Source organism: Aythya marila (assembly GCF_965140915.1).
Source record: "Aythya marila genome assembly, chromosome: 8".
Taxonomy (NCBI): domain Eukaryota; kingdom Metazoa; phylum Chordata; class Aves; order Anseriformes; family Anatidae; genus Aythya; species Aythya marila.
This window is the reverse complement of record NC_139049.1, coordinates 4,178,115-4,204,859: the sequence shown is the minus strand read 5'-3', so window position 1 is coordinate 4,204,859 and position 26,745 is coordinate 4,178,115. Positions and strand designations below refer to the sequence as shown.

At 42.0% G+C, this 26,745-nt stretch overlaps 2 protein-coding genes and 1 long non-coding RNA gene across 4 annotated transcripts in view; all 3 read right to left on the bottom strand.

The window, feature by feature from the left end:
• Positions 1-10,395, bottom strand: part of LOC309880529 — a 191,930-nt gene extending 181,535 nt beyond the window's left edge. The window contains exon 1 of the long non-coding RNA XR_014317988.1: positions 10,374-10,395. This is a non-coding gene — a long non-coding RNA (uncharacterized lncRNA). The remainder of the gene's footprint in view (positions 1-10,373) is intronic.
• A 1,299-nt stretch (positions 10,396-11,694) lies between these two features.
• Positions 11,695-15,428, bottom strand: S1PR1 (sphingosine-1-phosphate receptor 1). Its single transcript, XM_082765545.1, has 2 exons — positions 15,332-15,428; positions 11,695-14,496 (listed from the first exon to the last, which is right to left on the bottom strand). Exon 2 carries the CDS (start codon positions 14,385-14,387, stop codon positions 13,248-13,250), a length of 1,140 nt encoding a protein of 379 aa, XP_082621671.1. The 5' UTR covers positions 14,388-14,496; positions 15,332-15,428; the 3' UTR covers positions 11,695-13,247.
• A 3,786-nt stretch (positions 15,429-19,214) lies between these two features.
• Positions 19,215-26,745, bottom strand: part of LOC309880625 (putative oxidoreductase ZK1290.5) — a 44,497-nt gene continuing 36,966 nt past the window's right edge. The window contains exons 7-8 of one of the 2 annotated variants that reach the window (XM_082765743.1): positions 26,172-26,263; positions 19,215-19,541 (exon numbers count right to left, since the gene is read on the bottom strand). In XM_082765743.1, coding sequence (XP_082621869.1) covers positions 19,523-19,541; positions 26,172-26,263 — 111 coding nt within the window. In that variant the 3' untranslated portion in view covers positions 19,215-19,522. Of the gene's footprint in view, positions 19,542-26,161; positions 26,264-26,745 lie in introns of both variants that reach the window. The other variant, XM_082765744.1, reaches the window with a different exon arrangement.

Below are 26,745 nucleotides of genomic sequence, written 5' to 3'. Positions count from 1 at the left end.
TGATACAGCCCCACGAGAACCCTCATTTTAATGCACTTTTGCCCTTTCTCTTTCCACACCCGGCAGAATTAAGAAAGGAAGAGCTAGGTGGTTTTCAAAATTAACTGAAAAAAAAAGAAATAGTATTGAAGTTCCAGAAATCAGCTATGTTTAAGAATGAATAAAAATTCAACAGATACAAAAGTGGTTCATCTTCACTAAAATCTTAGTTTCAACCACATGCTTGCACATTCTTTGAGATTAAAAAAACTAAAATGCATTATTATGGAAAACATGCTTCTCTGAGAACTTCCACGATCCACACAGCCACCTATAGAGGCAAACAAATAATTTCAGATGTCTTAGTACAGCCATGTCCAAGCACATCTGCAGAAAAACATGGAAAAAACACGTGAAAAATAGGCTCAGTAGAGTCTACCCAGACAGGTATGAAAGATGATGTCCTCACCACACTGCTACTTGCTTATTAAAATATAATCCATATTGACTAATTTAAATCAGCTAGAACACTGACACTTCTACTGGTTTTAGGCTATTAAATATAAGTGCATATTCCCATCATGCACTTCATGTGTGAAGATTCAAGAGAGAGAAATTCCATCTACCAGAGAAAGAGGGTGCAGATGCCCTTGACCCAGAGGAAAACCTTCAATTTTTCCACCTCCTAAACTGTTGTTAGGTTAAGCATTTTATTTTCTGCAAAATGTGAGTTCCGAGCACCAGCACTCACCAACAAGCAACTCTATGTTTTAATGTTTTAATCTGCCATAATGTTCAGCTCCCCAGCAACACCCTTGCCCCCCCTCCCCCCCCCCCCCCCCCCCAATCCATGATTTCCCAATTATTCTGGTTATGATTTTGTGAAAGTTAACTGAGGTAGCAGAGACTAGGCTAGCTGAGGATTTAATTGCTAGGTACAAGTACTTTCAGAGAAAAGAAGCACATAATTTCTAGTGCATGTTATGTAACGTAATTGGGGCAAATGTTATTTCACAAAATACTTCTATGACTATGACATGATCTCCACTTCATGGAGAGAAATAAACACACAACTGCCATTCACTAATTTTGCATTATTCTGGATCCTCAAAAATGAGTGAAAAGAATACTTTATTTTCTGCTGATGCAGACTTTCTGGGTGTACTTAACATAAACACTCAACTGTGCCTGGTTGGGTGGGGCTGAGGTTTAGCTTTTTAAACGTCTTATACTGTCATTCTGAAACTTACTTACAGGTGTGATCAACTTTGCAGGATTTCCCTTTCATGCTGGGAGCAACGACTGAGCCAGCATGCAAGGAGCAGCACAGGAAAAAATTAAGTGAAACAATTATTCATTTTTAACTACAGTTCCAACACCACTCCCATGCAAACTGATGGTAAATCTTCCATCAAGAAGCAAGGGTTCGAGGTCTGACCCAGAGCTAGCACCCATACGTTAGTGACCACTGGGAGGGTCAGGTGCAGGTCTGGTACAGGAATTTTTAACTTTGGTAGAATCTCCAACAACTTGTTCCAGAAACAAATTTAATCTGAGCCCAGGATCTGCCTTAAATGAGAATTGTCCCATACAACTCTCACGGTGTCCTTTCTGCTTTAAGATGCTTTCCGTTCGCAGTCCCACTGCTAATTAACTGTTGTATAACAACAAAGCCAATGTGCCTTTCAAAGACTGACCATCAGGACTTTGTGACAGAGCACTGAACAAGCAGTAAAGGGGAATGATTCCTGCTTAAAAACAAAACAAAACAAAACAAAACAAAAACACATAGAATAAGAAAAAAAAAAATAAAGACAGAAGACAAGTCGTCTTCTCCCTCTTTCAGAGGACAAGTCGTCTTATCCCTCTGTCAGAGAAGACAAGTAAACAGTGTAATTTCAGCTTCCCCAGCACTTTACGTATAAAAACTCTCTTTTGAAATACAGACAGCAACCACAAACGGATCTGTAGTAATGTCTCTGCAATCAAAACAGCTCCGGGTACATCTGCATGCCTGGGGGCAGATAAATGAGAGTATCTGGGGCTGACACCAGCTAGCCACATTAGCACTGTTAAAACTAGTAAGTCACGAAAAAGATGGTGCATTAGCTTAAGCTGCCTTGCAGTTACACAGCTATACAGTTTTCAGGCTCAGATGACCAGGTCAAAGCACAGACAGAAGAGTTGTGTCTGGGCTTGACATACCTTCCACGTGAAAGGTAAATTAAAATCGAACAAACCTCCAGAAACATGTGTAACTAAAACTGGAAACAAGAAAGGCAGCCTGTACTTCTGGTCCCCTTTAGCTTTTCATCTCATTTATTTTTACAAACTTCACCCTTGTGAACTCTAAAAAATGCACAGTACATTGTGGCAAAGTTTTAAAGATGGCCAGGATCAAGTAGATGCAAGTCCAAGCCTTTTTCCTAAATCACTCTCCAGGTCACCTTCATTTAACTCAAACGCAAATAAATGCACACACAGCCACTCAGAACAAGGAGTCAAAGGCAAATGACTGACAGTGTTTACATTCTCCTGTCGTGTATCATCAACAATAGAAACAGCTATACCTCAGCCACAACTAGTCAAACAGGCCAGATCCTTTTTTGTAATGCACACAGGAGCAACGTACAACCTGCATGAGTGTGCCTGAACAACGTGGGAAATCTGCTTATGGAAATCCCTCATGGATTATGTTTGTGCCTATCTGTTAGACCAAAACTCTATTCAAACTGCAGGGCTTGTTGTAGCCCACTCAGACCTCCACCTTCATCTCAAATCCCAAGTCTAACAGCACGGCTAACAGCAGAGTATTTCTGACAATTTAATTAAAGCATTTCCAGGCCAGCATGCCACGTGCCAGAGAGGCTCACAGTCATAGAACAAAAGGCAAGTTCAGCAGCCAGCTACCTTGGAGCAAAAATGAGCAGAAACATTAGCCAGGTTTGTTTCTGACTTCATATAAGGAGTTAGTATTTTGACATCCTTTCCAATCCTACCACACAAAGTGTAGGGATTACAGTGTTACATGAATCTACATGTTCTGCAAGCTTTTTAAATACAATGCAGAGAATGTGTCAGACATAAAATGTCATCGACTTAATTCATTTGGTTATCAAAACTCTGAACAAGTTAAAGCCCTCGTTATTCCATTTCCCAAACCCAAGCAGATATGGAGCTGCTTGATTTATACAGATGATGCTTACAGGAAACAAGCTTTTTCATTTTGCTGACTCTGAACAGGAAATTTCATGCATGCAATTGTATCAATAAAAATCCTACTTCTGATTTGTGGGAACCCCTCCACTTTCAGTTTCATTAAATTTTTGCCAGATTTTGATTACAATAAGGAAATGCAGTTAAGGGCATTGCAGTTGATTGATGGATGGGGGGAGAACTCATGCTGGTGGTTAGACTGCCATTATTTTGTGGTTAATATTGTTTCTTTTCTGACTCATTGTATTATAACAATGACATTCATTCAGAAGGGAAGGAGAAGTTTTATTAGGTTGATTTCCCATAACAGAAAAAGAGTAGAGGCCACACACAAGGCTAAGGCTGCAAGTGACATATATGAAAATGCTTTCAAATACAGTTAAAAATGCTTTGCTATTTGTCCCACTTTGCTCTGAAGTGTGGTTCAGAGCCACATCAATCTCATTCTGGGCATGGGCAGAGTCAAATGGGATGAAAAGCATAATGTTAGGAATACTTACACCTTCTTTAATGCACCTGGACAGATTTGTTTGTTTGCACCCCGCTATAGATGAATGGTTTGATGAAATGAGCAAAGCACAAGGAAGCTTCTTCGGAAGGACTAATAAAACCCTGGTTATTTTATCAATAAAGTGTTTACATAGACACACACAAAATCAGTAGAGAAGGGTGTGAAGGCTGCTTGATAACCTGTGTGAAAAAGATCGGTCCTCTGACTAAGCATCAATGTATATCATAATTGCCAAGGTGTCACGCTTGGGTGATACAGACCTGTTCAGTGCCTTGTCTCTACTAACCTGTTCTCAAAAGGCTGCCCTCAGGTGGATAACAAAGTAATTCAGATAGGCTCAGAGGACTAAAGTAAAGGCAAGACTGAAATAAGCATTTTCACAATTTGCAATTGCTTTCAACATTCTGCACTACATTTTTAGCACTTCTACCCAGTAGATATTGTAGTTTAACTACAGCTACCAAAACTTTGTTAGCTTGGGCTTTAATGTCCCATAGCATCATACTCTCACTGTACTTCAGGAAGGGAACCATCTTGCAGCAACACACACTGATGTGCATGCTGTCCTGGTTTCAGTTAGGACAGAGTTAATTTTCTTCCTAGTAGCTGGTAGGGTGCTATGTTTTGGCTTAGGATGAGAAGAGTGCTGATAACATGCTGATGTTTTAATTGCTGCAGAGCAGTGCTTACACCAAGCCAAGGACGTTTCAGTTTCTCACTGTGTCCTGCCAGCAGGCAGGTTGGGGGTGCAGCAAGGGAGGGGACAGACCCAGGACAGCTGACCCAAACTGGCCACAGGGGTATTCCATACCATATGGCGTCATGCTGAACAATATACAGGGGTGGCTAGCTGGGGGGGGGGGGGGGGGGAGGCTGCTCAGGGTTAGGCTGGGCATCAGTCAGTGGGTGGTGAGCAATTGCATTGTGCATCACTTGTTTCGTACACATCATTACTAGTAGTACTATTATCATCATTATTGTTATTATTGTTATACTGGGATGCACGTAGACGTGGCACAGCTACTGCAGGTCTATGCCATCCTTCCACAAACACTGCACCCCTGTATTCCCTGAGGAGAAAATCAAGCCGGACCTAGTTCACTTTCCTCTCAGGCACCACTGCCAAGGGGCACGGCCCTGCTTCACCCAGCTCCCAGGCTGGGGTTGGCCCTACCTGCTCCGCTCCCACTACCTGAGGCAGGCAGGTGGCCACGGCTGTCCCACAGACCACCACAGGCCTTTCTGCTCCCTCCTCGCTCCGGCTGAGGTGTGTGGTGTGGGGCCTTCCTCTGGCTGGCCCTCAACCGCATGCAGCCAGCTGCAAGGTCAGTGGTGCCTCAGCTGAGCGATGAAAAAAACAATCGAGACTTCAGCCAAAAATCCTTTCATAAACAGTTCAAGACCTGGGACACACTTCTGCCTAAGATGCTTCTGGTTGCTTTTACACTGCCCCAAGTTTACACAGGGTGCCTGTTTTCACTGAGAACGTAAAGTGCCAGGCAGAGAGAGCAAAGAGCTGTAGGGGAGGCCCGTGCAGCCCCACTCCCTCAGGCTGGCAGGGAGCCATTTCGTGCTGCGGCCAAGAAGACCCGCAGGCTGCACATGAGACCGCTACAGTGCTCCCACGAAAACACCACCACTTTCAAGGCCTGGCCTACTTTGCAGCTGCTGTGCTCGAGTTCTCACCTTGAAGTCTCAGGCTCAGCACCCGTGAACCCCACAAGCACTGGAGCTGTGGCAGTTTCTCAGGGGCCCCTTTGACCTTTTGAGAGCTGCGAGCGCCGGCTGCTTGCTGCAGGGGGGCGGCCAGGCACTCGCTGGCGGGTGCCAAAACCACTCCTCACTTCGGGTTTAAACCTCACCTCCCCATTACAGCGCACACTTTTTACAGATACAAGCGTTGGTTTTTTTTGGGTTTGTCTTGTTCCTTTATTCTGCTACAGTGGTTTTTGAGTCTCTCTCCCCACCACCTGCCGCCCTGGTCCAGGGTCCCCAGGCCCACAGTGAGGCCGCGCCATGAGTAGTGCCACCGCCACGGGGCCCCACAGCCACTGCCGTCTGCACCACCCGGGGAACCCACAGCAGGCAGAGGTGAAGGGCAAAGCGCAGGAAGAGCTGGGGCAGGGGGGTGGGCAGGAAAACCAAGGGGAGCAGGAACAGCACTGAGGAAAAGGGGGGCTGGAGGGGCATCGGTCAGCAAAGGTCCTGTGTGGGAGGGCTGAGGCGGGTGCTGTGGGGAAGGAAGAGCTCCCGGCCCACCACGGTGCACCGAGGCATCAAGCATCAAAGTGTGGCTAAATCCTAATCTGAAATACGTGTTTTAACTGGTTCTGGCTTCTGCAGGCAGAATCCGCTCTTTGTCTTGAGCATTAAATGGTTTTCTTTCTCTCTGCATCATCCAGCACACTTCCATAGCGTAGCTGGTAGGCTGAGTATTGTGTTTCCCGGCTCTCCTCTCTGGTGGGAAAAGGCTTTGCTCACTGAGCCTTTTATAGTCGTTCATCCTATTAAACCGCCTTGCTTTGTTGTCCTCTGAGCCCTCTTTAATGCCTTTGCAGTTTTCAGCAAGTTTAGTGAAAAGCAGAACTTCACGCTGCCGTTAAAGAGTTCTGACCCCAGCCACTTGCACTGATGAACCATTTCGAGTTAAAAGATTTGGCGTTCCTTCACCATCTCCATTGTATGGACCAATTCCTCTCCCTCCCACCTATATTATTTATTAGAAAAGTAAAATATGACCACTTTTCCATGAGAAATGGTCAAACTGAGATGAAAGGTAAAGATTTTCTCAAGCAACACTTGCAATATGTAAAAAGACTAGGAAAAAAATAAATACAGTAATAGAGTAAGATGCAAAATGTATTGAATTTCTAAGACAAGGGGAAAAATAAAAGAGAGAGAGAGAGAACTCTTTTTGAAATGGAGTTGTAGGCAGCTTTGAAGTGATATCTCTATGCCAGCATAAAGGATTTGCTCAAAAGGTGTGATCGGATAACCCTGTACACGCCAGCTACAAGCAATTTCTTATCTCACGCTTAAACCAGCAGTAAAAGTGGGAGTTGCAATGGATATAAAAACAGCTACAAGGGACTGGTGTTTGGGAAATAGCTCAAGTTTATTCCTCATGCAACAGGCATCTGAGTGGCCACCAGATTAGAAGAAAACGTTAGACCGTAGTTGTGTCTTCACTGAAAGGAAGAAAGATAATAAGATAGACTTTTGGTGAGCTGTTTTTCCATAACAGCTCCTTTCAAGGATGCATTTTTCAGCCAAGATCTCAGTCATTCTTCCAACTATGAGGATAGAGTTTTCTGTACTGCTAAAAAACCTTTTTCTGTTTGATTTTCCCATCATATGCTAGCTGTGATACAGCAGCATCCAGGTATGAAAGCACAAGGAGATATTGCAAGTAGCTGGGCAATAAATGACCTGGCAGACCATCCCCCATATTCAGAATGCCATAGAAAGCAATCCTTCAAATAGTACCACAAAATACAAAATAATCAGCTGCAAACAACCTTGCATATATATATACACATATGTATATATAATATATATATATACATTATATACCTTTGCAGGAAGGTGAGAATTCACAAGACCTTGCCTAGAGCTGCTCAGGAAAGAGCTGCAGTTCTAAGGATACACTTCACAGCTGCAAACCCTTGACTTTGTGCCTTAATTATCACAGAGGATTCTTTCCCTTCATTTCAGGTGAAGAATATCAGATACTATAGTCTAATTCCTCACCAATCCCAAACTGTCTCTGAAACCTGTTCTTGTGCACTCTGAACCACAGTTGTGCCAAATCTAGTTTTCACATCATGTGAAAATTGTTATTGCACTTTCTCCATAACCATATAAATTCTGTTTTCATTGCTTATATAAATTCACATCCCCACCTTCACGTTATACAACTGTAGGTGCTCAGTATTGAGGCGTACTTGCATGAGGCCGTATTCCAGTGATTTATGCCAGTGTCCTGCCAAGTCAAGAAGTCTGGGCTTATGCAGAGCATATGTATGCTGAAGAGAGCAAAAAAGCTTTTAGCAGATAGCTCAGACCGCCACCTGAAAGTTTCAGCTGTCAGCACTGATTCAAACCAAAGACTTTTGCTAGGTAGTGATTGTTTTCATGGGTGATTCCACGGAGCCTAGAAGATAATTTTAGCTCAGTATTTACTCAGTGATTTCCCCCCAGCCTGTGGTTTCCATATGTTCATTAGTTATAAAAAAAAGTGCAGTCTGAATTTTGAGCCTGCTTGTAGCTGAGAAGAGTAATTATGAATAGGCATTGCAAAAGCTACGTACACATGTAAATATTTAATCTGGCTTTGGTCACGTTTCGCCAATGAGCCATGCTGTTGTATAGTTACTGTACAATGAATTTAAAGATGGATCTTCTCCAAGTGATCATTCATTTAAGCGCAGGGAAAAAAAAAAAAAAAAAAAGAAAGAAAAAAAAAAAAAAAGCCTTTGTGTCAGGTTTCCATTATGCTACTGCTAAATCAGGCTTGGTTGCAGAGGTTCACAGAGGGTTGACAGAGCTTTGTTGGCTATGCTTTATTAGGACTTTTCCATGCCCAGAGAATTCCTGGGTGTGGCTGATGTGATTTCCTGCCTTTTTGTGCTGTGAAGGTAGTGGGGATGGCTCTGAGGGCAACAAAATAGTTCCAGTTTAACTCAGGGAGGAGATTTTTTGGTAGGGTAAGAGATCTGGCTTAGCAGAGCTTTGCTTGGTGGGTTTTATTTTGAGAATGTTGCTCTGGCACAACATCTCTCAGGATTTGTGGGTGATTACTGGACACACAAGGAATGTGCCCCTCTCTTCCTGTTTGGGAGCAGGTCCTTAATATAGTAATTTTCTTTAGTCGTTCACGTAAGCCTACATTGATTATGTTCCCAAATTCCCTCCCAAAACACATTATTTTTGTTAGTAGCTTGATTTATCTTTGATTGAGTTGATTGAGTTTCAGGTCTCTCTAGACACTTTTTATTTCAGCATAAAACTTGTACTGGAACAAGTTAGCTGCATCACAAGTTCTTACATCTACCTCCTGTGTACAAGGTGAATTTAATTACTGTTAATTGTTATAGAAATAGAACTTTAAAAAATCCTAGGCGAAGAGTAACAATTAAATATTACTCAGGTAGAGTAATAATTAGAGGGAAATGTCCTGACCCTATGCAATTCTTGCAGATTGCATAAAGAGAAATAATATTCTATGAGAATAAATTACACCACAGAAAATGAACAAACTCTCCCCATCTGTGAATGCAAAGATGGGATTAGAAATGATTATGAAAGCAGATGACAGGAACTGAATTTAGATGGACTTTGCTCGTTTCTTATATCTTGAAGGTTCAGTTGTAGTTGGATTCATTTCCTTTTCCAAGAAAAATAATAAGGAGAATTATTAAAAGGCAGTAAATATTTTCCTGGGGAATTTCAAAACCCCGTAAATGAAAAAAAAAAAAAAAAAAAACTGTCCTTGGGGAATTTCCAGCATGTCAGAGCTGAGAAGGTTTTGTAGTTCTGTTCTACATACCCAAATTTTTGATGCTTTGTCAATCTGACCTTTTGTACACAAAATGCAATCAGCATTAAGATCTTCCAGGCCAAATTAGGAATCAGGAAACGTCGCAGTTGGGCAGTCCTTGTCGTTCTTAGTTGAACGAATAAGAGAAGGATGGATAGCAGTATTTTTATGTTTTTTTATGTCCCCTGGTCGTGGTCCTGACTGCCTGCAGTGCCCAGCAAGCCCAAGCTGTGCTCCTCCTGCCGTGGCCGCAGGGCGTTCTGGCTGCAGCCCCTCCATTGCCCAATAGACCCAGCGCTACACCTGGGTCCTACACGGGCGTAGGGAACTAGGGAGTTGCCCCGGGAGCAACAGACGGAGCTTATGATCATCTTCTATCCCTGCTTTTATTCTTTGTGGTGGAAGAAGAGCTAGGAACAAGAATATAAATGAAAGGGCCAGGTTACTCCCGAGAATTCAGGCTATTTTATTTCACTGAGGGACTTGGTATAAGTTTAGTTTTCCTTTTTTTTTTTTTTTCCTTTTCAGTTCTCAAAGCATGTTTTCAGCCAGGTTGTCACATGGCCAGCAAAAGGACAAAGCCACATGCCCTTTCAGTGCCTGTGGAAGGCACTCTGGGGTCTGGGGAGGGTGCTTTCTGCATTACAGGCTGCAGAACTGAGTGCAACACGCCTGGCCCAACTGCTGATTTATGTCATGGATGTGCGTGGCTGAGGAGCCGCAGCCTTCTCCCATAGGAAGTGAAGAGAGGTACAAATGGCCTTTTTTTTTCCAGCAGGAACCCTAACTTTTATTATTGCTATTATTTTATTACAGTTATTAGTCCCAGTGTGATTTTTTTCTACATGCGTAGATGTAGCCAGTCTATGGAGGAAATAGCTTTCAGTTGTCTCGATCGGGAGCGTAGGAAATGCTTCCCATGGCTCAGAGCCACGCTCTGCTGCTTGCATGCCTCTCGTTGTGTGAATTGCGTAGTGCTTTGAGCTCCCTACCAAACTTGGGCTCCCACCACACAGTTGCTTTTACGGGGGAAAGCAGTCATTTCCCCCAAAGGCCAGCAGTGCAATTAGACAAGACAGATAAGAGAGGGATACAGGAACAAAGGCAGAGCGAAGGGAAGTGACTCACCTGTAGCCATCAGCTCCCAGAGGCTGCTGGCAGTCACTGGGGGCCTGTGGCACAGCCGTGCTGCGACATCGCCCGTCCCTCGTCACAGGATCTCAGGCCCAGCGGGGACAAATGCCACAAATGCCCTTAAGGCTTCCGGAGCGGGAGGACCCCTCTCCCCTGGGTGACAACGTGCCTACCAGTCCAGGCGAGGACTTGAACCTAACCCATAAGTCACGTCCCTTGAATATTGCCTGTATTTACTCACCAGCAGCACGTTGAGGCCTCAACTTGGACTTTCAAGGTTCATATGCTTCTGGTGCTCTGCACAGACGTGACTTTATCCCTGGGATAAAGCAGTGCTTTCCCTCATGGCTGCCAGCACCGCGCGTAAGCCATCATTGCCCAAATGAAGGCCTGAGCCAAGAGGGACTTTATCTTTTGCACAAACACAGATTTGACATTTTTTCCAGCTCTGCTCAGGTCACTAATTAAAAGCCTAGGAAGTGAGCACACATGAAATCATTCCTTCCGTACAGGCAGACAGATGGAGAGAAATTCCAGCCTGTTTCCACTCTTTTGTCTTCAGGGCATTTTTGGAATTTCCTTCAGGAAGTGAGGTTGCGACCCAAAGCCTTCCTCACCGAGCAGGCTCCAGTTTCCCACAGTAAACCTTGCACAGCGATGACATATGCTACGAGAAGGTGAGGTTTATCTTCACACTCCAACTGCATCCTGTACAAGCTCCGTGAAACTTAAAAGTAAGACCGAGAGGGAATGGCAGCAAGAGAGGAAATGGAAGTTGAAACTTTGGAAGAAATAATACCGTATCTGTACAGCTACCCAGCCAGTCCGTGCTGCCGCACCCAACGGGGCTACAGCTGTGCAGCTGAGAGCACAGGTCTGCATTTCAAAAACCTCCTGATACTTGCAGTGAGCTAAAAATTAAACTTATGAATGCTGTTAGCGATATAAACTAATTATTTCATTTACTCTAGGCAGTCATGGCAGCACTGTTAGGCGCCTTTTTTTGTTCTGTTTGTGCTTCACTACTTGTTGGAGGAAAACTGCTTGCGGTAATGCTAGTGTAGAGATTATTTTAATGGCAGTTCAGCATCTGCTGAGGAAAAGTCAGAGTCTAGCATTCATTTTGGATTTTACATGATATTGTAAGTGGCATCCTATGTCTTCATGGATCAAAGACCCCACAAAACCGGCTTAATCCCAGTGCCAAAATCAAGGAATTCTTTCATTTCTGTCAACAACTTCTATCAACAAAACCACACCCAGCACAAAACTCCCACAACAGTACAAAAGTACCAGTACTGTGATAACAGAATCTTTAAAAAAAAAATCAGTTTATTAATGTTTAGAAGTCAATAAAGCTATGTGCAAATTGAACAATAAAAGTCAGGAACATTTTAAATACTATTTTTTAAACCAGAAAAAAAAAAAAAATCAGTTTAATTGCACTGGAAATTTTACTACAAAGGCAATAAATTTTCTTTACAAAATACCACTTCTAGGAGTTGCCAATAACTGTAAATCAGTCAATTGCTCTCAGCTATCCCAGATATACCACTTCTGTTACAGTAATACTCTAGGTGCATGAAGACTCCTGCAACATATTAACTTATTTACATTGTACACATTCAACCCCATTAGCACAGGTTAGAAAAACAGAGGAGTAAAAATGACGCTGTAAAACAAATACATTCAATTTAATGATAGGTACTTCTTCCACGAACTGATAAAATACAGACATCTTTGCTGAAATTATAAACATGAATACAATGTGCCAAAATGTATTGCATTTTGTTATGGAAGTGCATTTATCTATAGCCATTTTGCTTCAACTCTCCTTGTATTCTTCTGAAACCCACTTTTTAGTTTTTCTGACCAATCTTGACCTTTGGAAATACTGTGCACCTGACACTGACCTTCCCCTTCAGTTTTCAGCTCTTTTTACTTCGGCAAAAATGCTGCTGTTGTCAATAGTATCTTAAACTGTTAGATTTACTCTCAGTCACCTTAAACAGAAATGACCTTTAGTTCTACCACGCATTTATCATGATAACGCAGTTTGTTTAATGCTAATAACAACATGGCAAACAACATAGGGAGCCAAATGCTGCTCTGAGCTACTCCACAAAAACTGACGCAGTCAACAGAATCCCATAGGTGGACACAACTGCCAAGTCTGCCTGGCTCTTGGTCTTCAAATGTAACACGGACCAACAACAGAAATTCACAGCTATGATCTCGCTAAATAAAACCCCAACAGCTTTGGACTCTGCACATAAAACCTTGCTACTTTTCTAAGAACTCTGGAAAGTGATGCCAAATTATGGTTGTACGTGCTCTAAATTATATTTGTGTGATCTCTTCCCTTGTTATATGTTAAACAAACACTTCTGACCAACTATACCAGAGCCACTGCTAAACTCAGTACAGAAAGACCTTTGTGTCAGTGGTTTGCTGCAAGTAAAGGAAAAATAACTTCACATTCTTCTCACAGGGAAAAAAAAAAAAAAAAAAAAAAAGGTTCATTCTCCCTCTCCTTTCTCCTCCCCCACTCTCTTTCTCTCACACACACCAGGCATCATTTCACCAAGGCATCAGTCTTTCAGAGTTACTAAGGAGATTTCAGGATATGAATGCGCCTGACAATCCTGAGCTGCCTCAGTGCAAAGACAAAACATGCTCCAGGGAAAAAGATTTTCAAGCCAGAACAGTCTGTCCCATTTCTTGAACTCCAGCCTCGCAAGTGCACCGTTTGCCTCATTAGAACTAATGCTACTCGCTCACTTGGCCCAGCGCTGACGCGGTGAGCAGGAGGCGCCTCAGCTCCCCCATTTCAGAGGAAGGCTCTGGAATACACCTCCACGGTTACTCCTAAGAAGATGAGGTAACATTGCCTGAAGACATGATGGTTTCAGGATGGTCGCCTTCCTCCTTCTGTGGGTGGGAGGAGTTGTCAGACTTACTCCTGCTGAACTCCATCCCTCCGATGATTGGCCTCTTGAATTTGGTCCCCGAATCTGCCGGGGGACATTTGCAGCAGCACAGGATCTTGATGAAAGCCCTCCGCATTTCTTTGTTTGTTAACGTATAGATGATAGGGTTCGTGGCTGAGTTGAGCACAGCCAGTACTAAGAAATACTCTGCTTTATATAGGATTGGGCAGGTCTTCACTTTACAGCCCACATCCAGTAAAAGCAGGATGAACAAGGGAGCCCAGCAGGCAATGAAGGCACTCAGAACTATGATCACTGTCTTGAGCAACGCCAGTGACTTTTCTGAGCTCCTAGTAGCTTTGGTAATGTTTTTGCGAAATGTCAGCCTACGGCTCCTAGTCCTCACCATGGAGTAGATCCTGCAATAGAGGACGACAATAGATAGCAAAAGGCCAGTGAAAACTGTGGTGCAAAAGAGAATATAGTGCTTGTGGTAGAGAGGCAGCACGGTGGAGCAGTTGGACAGGAGGTCGATGCAGTTCCATCCCATAATCGGGAGTCCCCCGAGTATCACAGAGATAACCCAGCAAGCACTGATCAGCAAGAAGGAGCGGAAGCTGTTGCTGCCATTGTGGAGCTTCATCTTCAACATGGTGATGTATCTCTCGATGGCAATGGCCAACAAACTGAACACAGAAGCAGACAAGGCAACAAACATGCTGCCTTCTCTTACAAACCACTGGGAGGGGGTGAGGCTGTAGGTTTTGTGTCCAGAGAGCAGGAGGTTGGCAGTGTAAGCCACACCAGCCAGCAAGTCTGAAAGAGCCAAGTTCCCAATGAAGTAGTACATTGGTCTGTGAAATTTCTTGGTTTTCCAGATGGTGAGCAAGACAAAAATGTTCTCTAAGATTATAAAGCAGCAAATGATGATAAAAACCACCGACGTCACTTTTATTCCACTGTCCGCATTCTCATTTAGCTTTCCCGTGTAATTATAGTGCTCTTTGATGACATAGTTGACATCAGTGTTGGCGAGGCTGCTGACCACCTTCACGGGGGCGCTGGTGCCGGAGCTCATGGTGCCAGGCTGGGCGCCGCTTCCCCGCGGCCGCCGGACCGAGACGCCGAGCAGAACCCCGGGGCTGCCCGCAGCTCGCTGCTCCTGCACGCACCCAGAAACTGCAGCCCTGAGAACAGGAGGCACAGACAAAGCCCGGAGTTAAAAAAAGGTAAAGGAAACAATGCAACAAGCTTGAATTGGTTCGGGATAATCTGCTGATTGAATTGTGCACCAGTTGCAAATGCAGTCACACTGAAATAAGTTTTACTCGTCTGTTAAAATGCACTTAAGAGGTGGTCAGGCATGTAAAACAGCTAAAGCCAGTGGGACAAAACGCAGTTCTGTCATGCAGGGCTGCACAGGTAGAGCTGGGGTCGGCAGGGGCTGGCTCATTGCACTTCTTTAAGTGGGAACGCCGTCAGAGCTCCCAGCAGTAAGCACCTGGATCTCTTCCGTGGGAAACACGCCACAGACACAACGGCAGAGATTGAGCGAATGAATCAGGCTTCATTTGGTTTAACTGCAAATGCACAGAAGCCTGCACAGAAAGTGCGTGACAGACCTGCACTCTCCTCCTTCACTAGAGCCTGGATGCGTTTGGGAGGGGGCCGGTAGCAATACACCGATGCCATCCCAAGGAGCGGTGCAGGCAATTCACTGCTGTGGGAGAGAGCATCTCAAAGCTGTACAGAGGAAAGGCGCCCCCGATAAATAAAAGTTAGAGCACGCGGTATTAAGTTTAGAAGAAGAAGAAGGAGACCCGAGTGAGTCGCACAGCAAGCCCCTTCCCTGCGCCTGCAACAAAGCCGAGGCAGCCGGTACCTGGCGCTGGCAACCATCGGCGCTGCGAGCTGCAGGACCCGGCCGGGCTGCCCGCAGGAGCCGCCCCAGCAGCCGAGCGGAGCTGCGAGGCCGCCAGCCCCCGGCCACAGCCCCCCGGCCGCCCCCCGACCCCCTCTCACCGTGCTCAGCCGCCCGCCTCCGCCCCCCGCATCTTGCGCTGCCGCCGAGCGACTCCGGCGGCCGTGCCCGGGGCCGGGCGGTTTTAACGCCGCCGCCGCGGCCGCTCCCCCCCCCCGGTTTCCGACCGTCCCCTCCCAGCTCCTCCCTGCCCGCCGCCGGGAGCCCGGCCCGGCCCCGCCGCCTCCTGCCCGCCCCCTCGGCCGGGCCCCGGGTTCCTCCTCGCCCTTGGGCAGCCTCGGGCCCGGCCGCCCTCCGACGGCAGCGGCGGGGCTCGGGCTGTCCCGGCGGATGGGGGACGTGGCTCCGGGCACTCGCCACCCCAAACGCCCCCATGGAGTGGTGCTTCCATGTTAAGGAAAAAAAAAAAGGAAAAAGAAGGAAAAAAAAGGCAAAACAAACAAACAAAACACAGGAGTCAGAAGGTGTTTAATAATAGGAAGAAAAGTTCTATTTATTTATTTATTAACAGTGGTACCAGGGTCATTATATAGAAGCTACAAAAGAAGTTGTGGGTTTAGGTTTTATAATTCCTTCTTCAAAGAAACCCACCTCAGCGAACCCAAAAGGGTGATTCCTGATAACCCACAGCTGCTCTTACTGCAGAAATGTTCCTCTTCCTTCCTTGCTCTGTTAACTCCACCTCAAATTGAAATGCAAAAGAATATCACAATAGGCCGGAGCTTAATACATTAGGTCTTTCAGTTCATAGCATCACACAATTCAATTAGCAGCAGCAGTTGTTATGGGGAGCCTGCTTTCCTCTGAAACACGGTGAGCGTAACACTACCCTCAGGAGGAGAGTCCTTATTTATGCTAATCGTCATGCTTCAATTGCTCCACGCCTCTCCCCGAATGACTCAGATAAATTACACTGCCAAACAGACATTGACTCTTCCACCACAAAGCTAGAAACTTGAAAAGATGTTTAGCCTCCTGAGAGCCCGGAGGAAAATACAGCCGTTAAATTACAACTGTCAGAAAAGGCATGCAAGATAAATCATGCTTGAGGTTGACATATGTATCCCCTGCAACTGCCTGACATACCCTAGATATTTCAAGCTTTCCCCCTTATTTAGCTAATCTATAGAAAATACTAAATAAAAGTGCATTCATTAGGCATTTTCCTCTAGGAAATCATTCTCATATAATTTTAAGCAAGAGGAACATATTAAAAGAACGTGCTTTAATTAAAGGATAGAATGACTCAGGGTTTCAGTAGTCAGACGTACCAGCTTTCATGTTTAGGTTATTGGTAAACCAACTGAGAGGGCTCCAACTCAAAGACGTGACACCCAACAAATTATTTGTCAGAGGTTGTGTAAAATGTCTGGGCAATTTCAGTTCCACTCCAAACAGCTGGCTATTTGCATCACAAAAAGTATTGTATTAGATGACCACACGCATTTATACCCATGTTGACATCTTACCAGTGAGGATACTGAAATCGTGCTTCGTCCTTCTCAGGCAAGCGAAGCCAGCCTGGCTGATTTTGCACTGAAGGCTGCTTAAAACCTTGGAAAATGTAGGTTAATTTGTCTCAGCTGCACAGATTGCAACCTCTTCACAAGGGCTGAATCACACAAACAGGTAAATTCAGGCTGTTCCAGCCAACTCTACCGAGAGCACATGGATAAATGTTTAGTGAGAAGATTTATGCCAGGATTACGCTCCATCTCAATCAACAGAACAAGAATTCTTTTCTTACTTAGCACCCTCCTATCTGCCAGGTCCAGTGTTAAGGACACTTGCAGTTCCATGAAATACATGACAGAAATCCAGGGTACAACTTCTTTGAAAACTCTACTCTGAGATTGCCCAGTCAGAAAAAAAGAGAAAGGACAATGTGATGAATAACGCATATATGCTCTTATATACTTGAGTTTTTAGGATAAGCAGGAATGCGTGCTGTAGTGTCTCACTGTGAGTAAATAATGTGAGTAAATCTCACATTATTGGCTGCCTGTGATAAGCAAAATTCTTGTTGAAATTCCAACCAGAACTTAGTGTTGTGGGCATTGCAGAAACCTGGCTAGTCGCAGGGCAACAGTAATGCAAGATCTCCCAGATAAGAAGCCTAAATTTTAGCTTTAGCATCTTAACTAAAATCATATAACAATCTGACATGACTCGAACTGATTACTTTATGCCAAAGAAACCAAAGAAAGCTGTACATGTACAAATCAATCAGTCCCACGAAAAAGCACTCAAACAATCCTTCACGAATTACAGAATTTGTGATAGAAGAGTTAGCATGACAACACCGACGTTTGGAGCAACACTGAGAATTTCAGAGTACTTTAGAAAGAGATCTTAAAAAAAGAAAGTAAAGAATCTTAAAATAAAATTTTGTATCTGAAAAATCTCTCTCTGGCATAATTCCTGGTAACTCTTAGTTGAGCAAAAGGAAATTACGCTGTCTAGCAGGAAAATGCTTTGACCTTGTCAGAAAAAGAAGCTGGGAAATGGGGGACTCCCAAAGCCTGCATCAGTAGCCTCTGACACCAGCAGAAGATAGTGCTCTCTTAGTGCCAGCACTGCTGGATTACTGACAATTGCAGCAGAGGAGTGTGAACGTTAATCCATCACAAAAAGAGAAAAATCCCTGCAAGACAGATTTCCAGAGGATTTTTCTACAACACACTACCCTTATGCACCTTCAAAATTTTTAATCTATGCAAAACGTCCTTTTATTCACCCAGAGATAATTCAGGCCACAAAACAGAGGCATTCTTCCATAAAGTGCCTGACCAAGACAGGAGATCCTCAAAATCGTACCAACAGAATAGCTTGGCTCACCCAGAAAGTACAGAGCAGCCTGTAGAAACCCGCAAAATTCTCATGATTAACAGAAAGGTAAAAAAAAAACAATGTGAAAAGTAAGGCATTACTCCAGATTCAGACTTCTGTGGTAGACCTGGAACAAACATTGTATTTCTGAGTAATTCTTTAAGATTTACACCACACAACTGAGAAAAGAAAGCAGTTCGTACTACGGAGCGTAGTGTTTGAATGCTCAGACTGTGGTTCCTACAAAATAACAGAACTACATTATTAACTTTACCTGAAGGAAGATGATGTGGCATAAATTTGTGCAAACGGAGTACTAAACCAAAGCATTTGTACCGTCTTTGATACCATGAAGCATGCTGGGTTAGAATTAGCTCCAGCATAACATTATACAATGTTTTGTTACGCAGTACAGAAACAATCCTCTCAATTAGGACATTTACATCCTACCTTCAGCTCTACATACTTTATCTGAAAGCCAGTTAACTTCTCAAAACTATCATATAATAACACTGTTGACGCTATTTGCATAAAGCACAGATAGAAGCACTAATCATCTGTTTGTTTTCATTTGCTTGGTTTCTTTTTGTTTGATTGTTTTTAGAGAAGAATATTATAAATTTGTAAGCAAAATGAATCTTACTGTAATGGAAGACAGATGAATTCAACTCCAAGGGATGTCAGGCTTCTCTTCACAGAAATCTAGATACCTGGACACACACACATAACTTACCGGTAGGATTTTCAAAAGGACAAAAATACCTACTTACTACAATCATTGTTAGTAACAGAACCAGTTATAAATGCACATTGGAGCCTGCTCCTATCTGTGCCTTTAAGTTAAATAATACTTTACAAAATCTGTCAGGGAAAAAAAAAAAAAAAAAAAAAAAAAAACCAACCAACCAACCAACCAAAAAACCAGTAACAACTGCTTTGTTCAAAAGGGTTAAAATGACACCTTAAATCAAATACATGCAGGTAACAGAAACTTTACAGTATTGTGAGATAGCTTAACCCATACTGGAAGAAAATGCCAGAAACATTCGAGAAAGCTGAGAAAACACTTAAATTAGGCACTTTTGTATCGGTAAGAACACAACAAAGAAAAGTAAATGAAATGATTTTATTAAATTGTTAACATGACATTACATACAAGCTATTGTTACTGCTTTTATTTATTTATTTATTTAACTGATACTGATTGGGTACCCTGAGTACCCAGAAGAACAATCTATTCTTCAGTTTTAAATGAATTAAAGTTTCAATTGCATCACTTTTGAACTTTAGAACAATTTGGTTTTAAATTATCCTCTCCACAATGGATACGTTAGATGAATTAGTTTTCTGTGGCATTCATTATGTGACATTTATGGCGTTCAAATGTTCCGTATCTTCTTTCCTCACATTAAAATCAAAAGTCTGGTTTGGGGGAAAAAAAAAAAAAAAAAAGAATAAAAACAGGCAATGAGAACATTGCAAAACCAGAAGCACACACGTGTTAAGTATTAGCATTCTATAATTTAGATGAACTGTTTTTATTCTGACTACTTGATACTGATCCGTTCTATATTAATTGAATGGACTTTTTAAAACTGCCATTGTAAAAAGTTTGATACATCCATTTTTGTAAGAATTTGTATTTTACTTCTAGATCAGAAAGTTGAATGTAACATTAGGTAACACTTAATTCCAAATGAAAAGACCCGAAGATGTTGAGAAAGTGCCATTTAGTTTCTTCATGGTTATCACTGCACTCAAAGACCCTTCAACACCATATTTATTTATTGCCATTAAACCATAAGGCTCTAATGTATCTAATCATTATATATTTTCTTTCATATGTGTTAAAATATAGCAAAACTGGCAGAGTGATGAAACTGTATAATGCAGTTAGGAAACATTCTGAAAGTCATTTGTTCCAGTAATACAGGTAAATCAAGAAAAATCCTACTATACATTTTTTTCTAGGATTAACTGAAGATATTAATGAACATGATAATGTAACTTAACATTCTATTCTGAAGAAACAGAAATCCTAGCTGAAATATATGCAATTATTTGGCAGATTACAGATATTATTTATCTGTAGTATCTGGGGAAAAACAAAACAAAACAAAACAAAAAACAGTAAAACAACCATTTCCAGAAAAGGAAAAAAGAAAAAAAAGCCACCTGTGATAATTTTCCAAATTGATCAGAGGTATTTGCATCTGACTTACAAGGCATTTGTGACAATCATGCAAAAATCTCCAAAATCACGTGACAAAAACAGATACTTGCCATTTCATTGGTATATTTTTACATATTACACATATTAGATAAGTATTATTAAATATTATAATATAAAAAATGCATTAAACACCAGGGAAATAAAGTTATACCACAGTATACACACAACCTTCACAGCTATGCGTCGGTTTAATCTTTCAGCAACTTTACACTGCATCCAAAGCAAGTGATTTACTGTAAATTCATCTCAGCAACACTCTACTTATGGATACTCCATGGGATGACTCCAGGAGTACCATTAGGGAAGAACGAGTTCCAAGAACAAACAAAAACAAAACAAAGCAATCTCCGCTGTTGTTACCGGGAAACAGTAATTATAACATCCCCCCTGCTCCCCCCTCTGCAACTTCACAGCCAAGACATGAACTTAAGAGTAATTCATTATACTGCAGCTCTGAAGCCTCATATAGGGAGAGGCTCCTATAGTCTTGGAAATTTATTTTGCTGCAGAAGAAATAGAGTAATCATTAATAGGATGATATCCCTGCTAATGGACTCTGGAATTTCCTATTGGTAGGTCAGCTACAGAATGGGTCTCAAAGGGCTCTGGTGTGCAAAGCCCTTTCTGAGATCATAAAAGATTCCTCTTGGGCACAGGTATTGAGATCTGGCACAAATGCATCTGTGCAAGGCGCCCTATCTCACAATATCGGCCACGTCTACCATGAGTGCATGGAGTGATACTTATTATGCCACTGGGAAGCAGTATCAGAATCACTGATTTAAATTCATTTCAGGGTTTGAGCTCCTCTTTTTGTTGTTTTTTTTTTTTTTTTTTTTTCTTTTCTTCTTCAAGTGGGTAGTGACAAGTTTTGGAGACAGTTCTCATGCTCTGGGCCCTTAGAAAGTCATCACTGTTCTATAATGTCCTAGCAGCTGTAATTAGTCCTATGTGATGCTCCAGATGGGTTAGTGGACACCGAATAAAGATCAAGACTGCATCATTTTTATCATAAATATTAAACAGAACCATTCAGGTTGGAAAGACCTCTAAGATCATCTAGACCAACCTTTAACCTAGTACTGACAAGTCCATCACTAAACCATGCTACTATGTTCTACATCTACACGTTTCTTGAAGACCTCCAGGGACAGTGGCTCAACCACTGCCCTGGGCACCCTGTTCGAATGCCACACAGCCAGTAATTTCAGTCAAGAAATTTCCCAAATATCCAACCTAAATCTCCCCTGGCACAACTTCAAGCCATTTCCCCTCGTCTTATCACTTGGTGCTTGGGGGAAGAGCTTGACCCCCACCTTGCTACAACCTCCTCCAAGGTAACTGTTACGTACAATAATGTCTCCCCTGAGCCTTCTTTTCTCCAGGCTAAACATCCCCAGCTCCCTCAGCCAGTCCTCATCAGAGTTGTTCTCCAGACCCTTCACCTGCTTCATCGCCCTTCTTCTGACACGCTCCAGCACGTCGATGCCCTTGTAGTGAGGACTAGCTTACTAGTCATAGGCTCGCTTTGAGCCAGTGCAAGTATTTGCCATTTTCTTTCAAAAGGACAGACGTTTTTGGAGGCTGCAATAAGTGCAAAAAGATTAAGTACAAAAACCACTCCCAGCACAGCAAGCTTGGCTTTTCTGTTACTTCTACCCAAAGGCCTATAGTCAGAGATGTGCTCCCGTGAGCTTCAAAGCTTTGGCAGGGGTGTGGTGATGTGGAGAGAGTTAACTGATTGGATTCAGTTACTGTCCACAAGAGCTGCTCCACCTTTGTCCCCATTTTCAGAAACATAGTGTTAACGTCAGCTTCCCTGTCAGAAGAGTTTAGAATTGCTATTTTAGATAAGAAAATCAGCTGGTGTTAACCACTGTGCCGAAAAGAGGTACAAATATTAGTGCAGCCTGCTTGGCTTTGTGGGTTTGCGAACTTACTAGTATTATAGTTTCTTTATTACACACCCTAATCAGACGAATAATGGACTTGTCTTCAAATGTGTGTTGGGGGGACAAGTACAGCAGAAGATTAAAAAAGAATTAAAAAGATTAAAAAAAAAATTCCTAAGCACGCACTTTGCAAAACAACTGCCACCATTTTCCAATTCAGTGCTCTCAGGTGCCTTCACCTCCTGTCATATAAAAGATGTAAGTCAGAAGCAGGCAAGAAAAGGAGAGAGGGAGCCACTCAGAGGCAGACAGGAAGCCACTTGGCTGCACAGAAAATGGCCTCACCCTTCCCACTGACTTTCCGTTTTGCTTTTTATTTTTTTTTCCTTTCCTTATTTGTTTTAAGAGTTCCCTTCCAGTTTCAGTGCTCCTACAAAGAAGGCTGAATGCACTTTGTTAGGCAACACTGATAAATTGTAATGGTTTATCTCAACTAGAGAGGAGTGTCCCAATCAGTCACAACCATAAATAACCTACATGATATGCCTTCAGTTTGGAGATGTATTCCCTAGACCTGCTGTCAAGACAGTGGGTTGCAATAGTAAAATGCATGCATTGCTGTATGTTAAAAATGGTCACGGTAGCAAGGTGAAAGAGCTTTCTCTCTGGAGAAAGTGTGTCTTAGGCAAGTCTGGACGAGAGAAGGAATTTCAGCCCTAGGGAAGAACATACATGGTATCATTCCAAGAATTCATTCAAGGGATGACTTCTGAACCAAAGAAGAAATTAAACAAATGGAATTAAACATCCTGATTCCGTATGTTCTGCACTTTTATATCCTTTTGTTCTGCTAAATTTCACTTCTATTACAGAACATCACTCCTCACTGCTACCCCTAGATCTCACTACTGTTCATGTTCCAATTTGTTATTCGTTGACTTGCTTTGTACTGTTACCAAAGTTGTCAGTACTTTACAAGTGTTCACTTAGACGAGGTTACGTGGACTCATCATTCTACAGTAGCCTTTGTTTAAAAAGAAAACTATCAACATATTAAATGCCAATTTAGTTGTAGAGAGGAGCATAAAATATCAACCTACTTAGTCTGTTGTCCCTGTGCAATGGGATCAAAACTAGAAGAGGATTTGCTCAATGTCCCTAAATTAACTAACAAGGTATAAGATTTGTGAAAGCTGTTCTCAAGGGAAGAAGCTCCAGTGACGTATCCCAAGCACACAGGAGATAACAGGATTCCAGTCCCTTGGGGGACTTACAGCTTCTAGCAGAAAACAATGGGGATAAGTGATGGCACAATATAAAAAACAGCACACCACACCTAGGAGAAAGATAACATGCATCAACTGAGTCCTGGCACTTAAATAGTTCTAAAGCTATATATTCTACCTGGCAGCAAAGCAATTGGTGGGAAAAATCACACACACACACACACACACACACACACAAAATCCTAGAAAAAAAAGCCCTGAAAAACCTGCAATAATCAAGTCTGAAGGTAGTTTGAGAAGTATCAGATTAACACTGCTCCTTAGAAGTATGCTATTATAGTAATAGTGTTTCTATCTTATTACTCCTTTCATTACTCACTGTATAGCTTAGATAACATCATCTAGATCAGAGAAAATACTGCCTTGACTTCCTAGCAAAACCAGATACAAATGCAAGATTGAGATCTCTTTGAAAGAGGGAACCATAAAATCTATCAATGGATTAGGAAGCCATCCTCACTACAGTCTATAGTCATCACAGTAACTAAACCTGGTTTAGTTCTGCTTAGCTCAGAACAGAGAGTCAGAAACAGCACAGCAAAATCAGTTGTTCTGTCCATCATGGGACTTCTAGGCACATAACTAGTCCTAACTGAACATTGCCTTGATAAAACTGAAGCTAAAATTTGCCAGCTTACATAAAGATTTGGTTCACTTTGTATGCATCCTTTATGTTGGAAATTGTATGTTGATGTGATGAGTGTTTATTCAGAGATAACAAGGTAAAACACCCACCTCTCTTTTGTAGTTTCTGAGATAGCCTTCGCTGACTAAAACCCACATTGAATGAATACTAGGCAAGCGATTCCCTTCTAGTCCTTGTTCAATGAATTCGGATACAATGTGAAGCAATGAGCCCCCCAGCTACAGTGCTACGTAACACTTCTATGCATATTGATAAACTCTGAGGAAATTACTATGCTAAGGTGTTATTCTACGAAGTGTTTTTTCAAAAGCAGGATTATGCGATGATCACAGGTAGAACAGTTTATTTGTGGGCATTCTTTCCAGTTTTTGCTTAGTCATTGCCATCATTTTCTGCAAAAGTTGAAAAAATACCTTAATCTTATAAATAAGCCTTACTTTTTGAAATATTGAACCCCTCATTACAACAGTTAAACCAGGTACATTGCAGTTCTTGGGACACCTGAAGTGACATTACTAAATACTAAAGCACCCCATACTGTAGACCACACTTGAAAAATTGCAAGATAAGCTTAATATGTAGGTAGTGCATCTTTCTGGAACAGTACATTGTCCACTGTACAGATATTAGTGAGGGCAGCTTTTCATACAATATCTTGTTTTAAAAATCATAAATAAAGCACTAATGATTCAAGAGGCAAATCCAAACGTATTTTCTCTGAAATGTTTACCAGTAGTTGGTTTTACCAATCAATTATGCTGAGGAGCTGTTATCAACAAGGTTAAGTTTTCTGTATTTTATCTGAGCTGTAAGGAAGCTCAGCTTTGAGGAAAAACACTACAGGCTGGAATATATGACTGTTGCAAGCCATTTCTTGATAAAAACTAAGGAGCTTTGTTTCACGATATGACTAAAGCAGAACAGCACTGGGAAAACTGCCTCAGGAAGTCCACACACAATATAAATCATACTCAGATTTTCCATACTTTTCTAGACATGGGAACTCTTAAAATATCAGACCATGTGACTAGAAGTTCAATACTCAGCAGATAAAGGCTTTGCAGACGTATTTCTCAAAACAGACTTGTAAAGTACAAATATCTGTATCTACATCTACCTCTTCATATACATACATATTTTATAACAGCTCTCTGAAGAACATTCTGTTAATGAAATTTCCTGGACAAATCCAAAGTGAAAGCTAAACTAATTCCCACTAAAAGCTACACAAATCTCACCAGAATTTCCTGTAAGAAAAAAAGATGCTTAACAACAAAGATGCCTCTTTGGCTCTTAAGAGCTTCCCACTCCACTCTTATCCATGCAGTCAGTTTATTTGTGCATGGATTTTCCTGGAAGTATTCCTACCTTGTTATGACTACAGGCTTGTAAACAATACACATAGAACTCTCCAGGTCAACGCCATTATTATGCAGTAATATATATAAAACTCCTTCTTGCGATGCTTATATATTGCTTATTACAGTGAGATCATATTCTTCATGGAGTTTTACAGTATACTATACAGTATAAGTACTGTAGTGATAATGGTATTAACATGTTTTTTCCACCCAGCTTTTTCTTCTTCATATATTGCAACCCTCTAACAAAATACCTGAAAAATTACTTTGAACTCCACACTTGTATTGTACACCAGTAGGTAGCATTTTTTCCTACATATAAGGACATGATATCTCCTCATCTTCATTGGTTATATGACCTGATATGAGGTCAATGTCATAAATAGGAAGCTTTGCACAGGCTTCAGTGAACTGTGGATCAGGATTTTAGATGGAAATATAAGATCTCAGGACAAAAGCACTACCCTCAGAAATTCTTTTGTCTGTTATCTTTGGTAAGGATTTCAAATCTGTTATCATTAATACCAGACAGTAAGCTCACAATTACATTCTTATTGCAACCTTCCCTGAATTTAAATTATGTGGTATGACATATTGATCACTGACAAAGGAAAAAGCACAAACCTTCGCTCACACAATAAGGCTTGGGTCCCAGGAAACATGTCTCCCATCATGCAATCCATTTAGAATTTCAACATCTTCCTCCGCTATTGTAAAATCAAACACCTATGGGAATGCATATAGAGTTAACATCATGAACACAGAGAGAATCAGGAGTGTTTCCATCATTTAAGTTTGAAGCAGAATGTTTCTATTTTTTTTTTATCGTTCTGGAAATTATTCTTAGATTTTGTCACAGACAAACATCATTCTATTAAGTTAACAAGCTCTACGTGGCCCTTTGCTGTCTTTGTGACTCATTTTCATTTGCTGACCCTGTTGTGATGCTTTTGCAGCACTCTGGCCTCAAGCAAGGCTCCAAGACAATGGCAGCACCAAAGCTGTTTTTAACAGCATGCTATATGGTCACTGCCAGAGGTATACAAATACTGACTGCAATCCCTCTGGAAACCTGAGCTCAATATTTTGGTTATATCCAGATGTTCGTTTTAAAAAGTATTACAATTCTTTTCCTCAGAACTTTAGCCAAATAGAATTATTAGAAGGTATAGGAATTTTTATGAAGTTAGCAATCTGAGTTTTTATCT

Bases quoted from the DNA above. Each gene is read 5' to 3' on its own strand.
- S1PR1 (XM_082765545.1), bottom strand. From the start codon at position 14,387: ATGAGCTCCGGCACCAGCGCCCCCGTGAAGGTGGTCAGCAGCCTCGCC.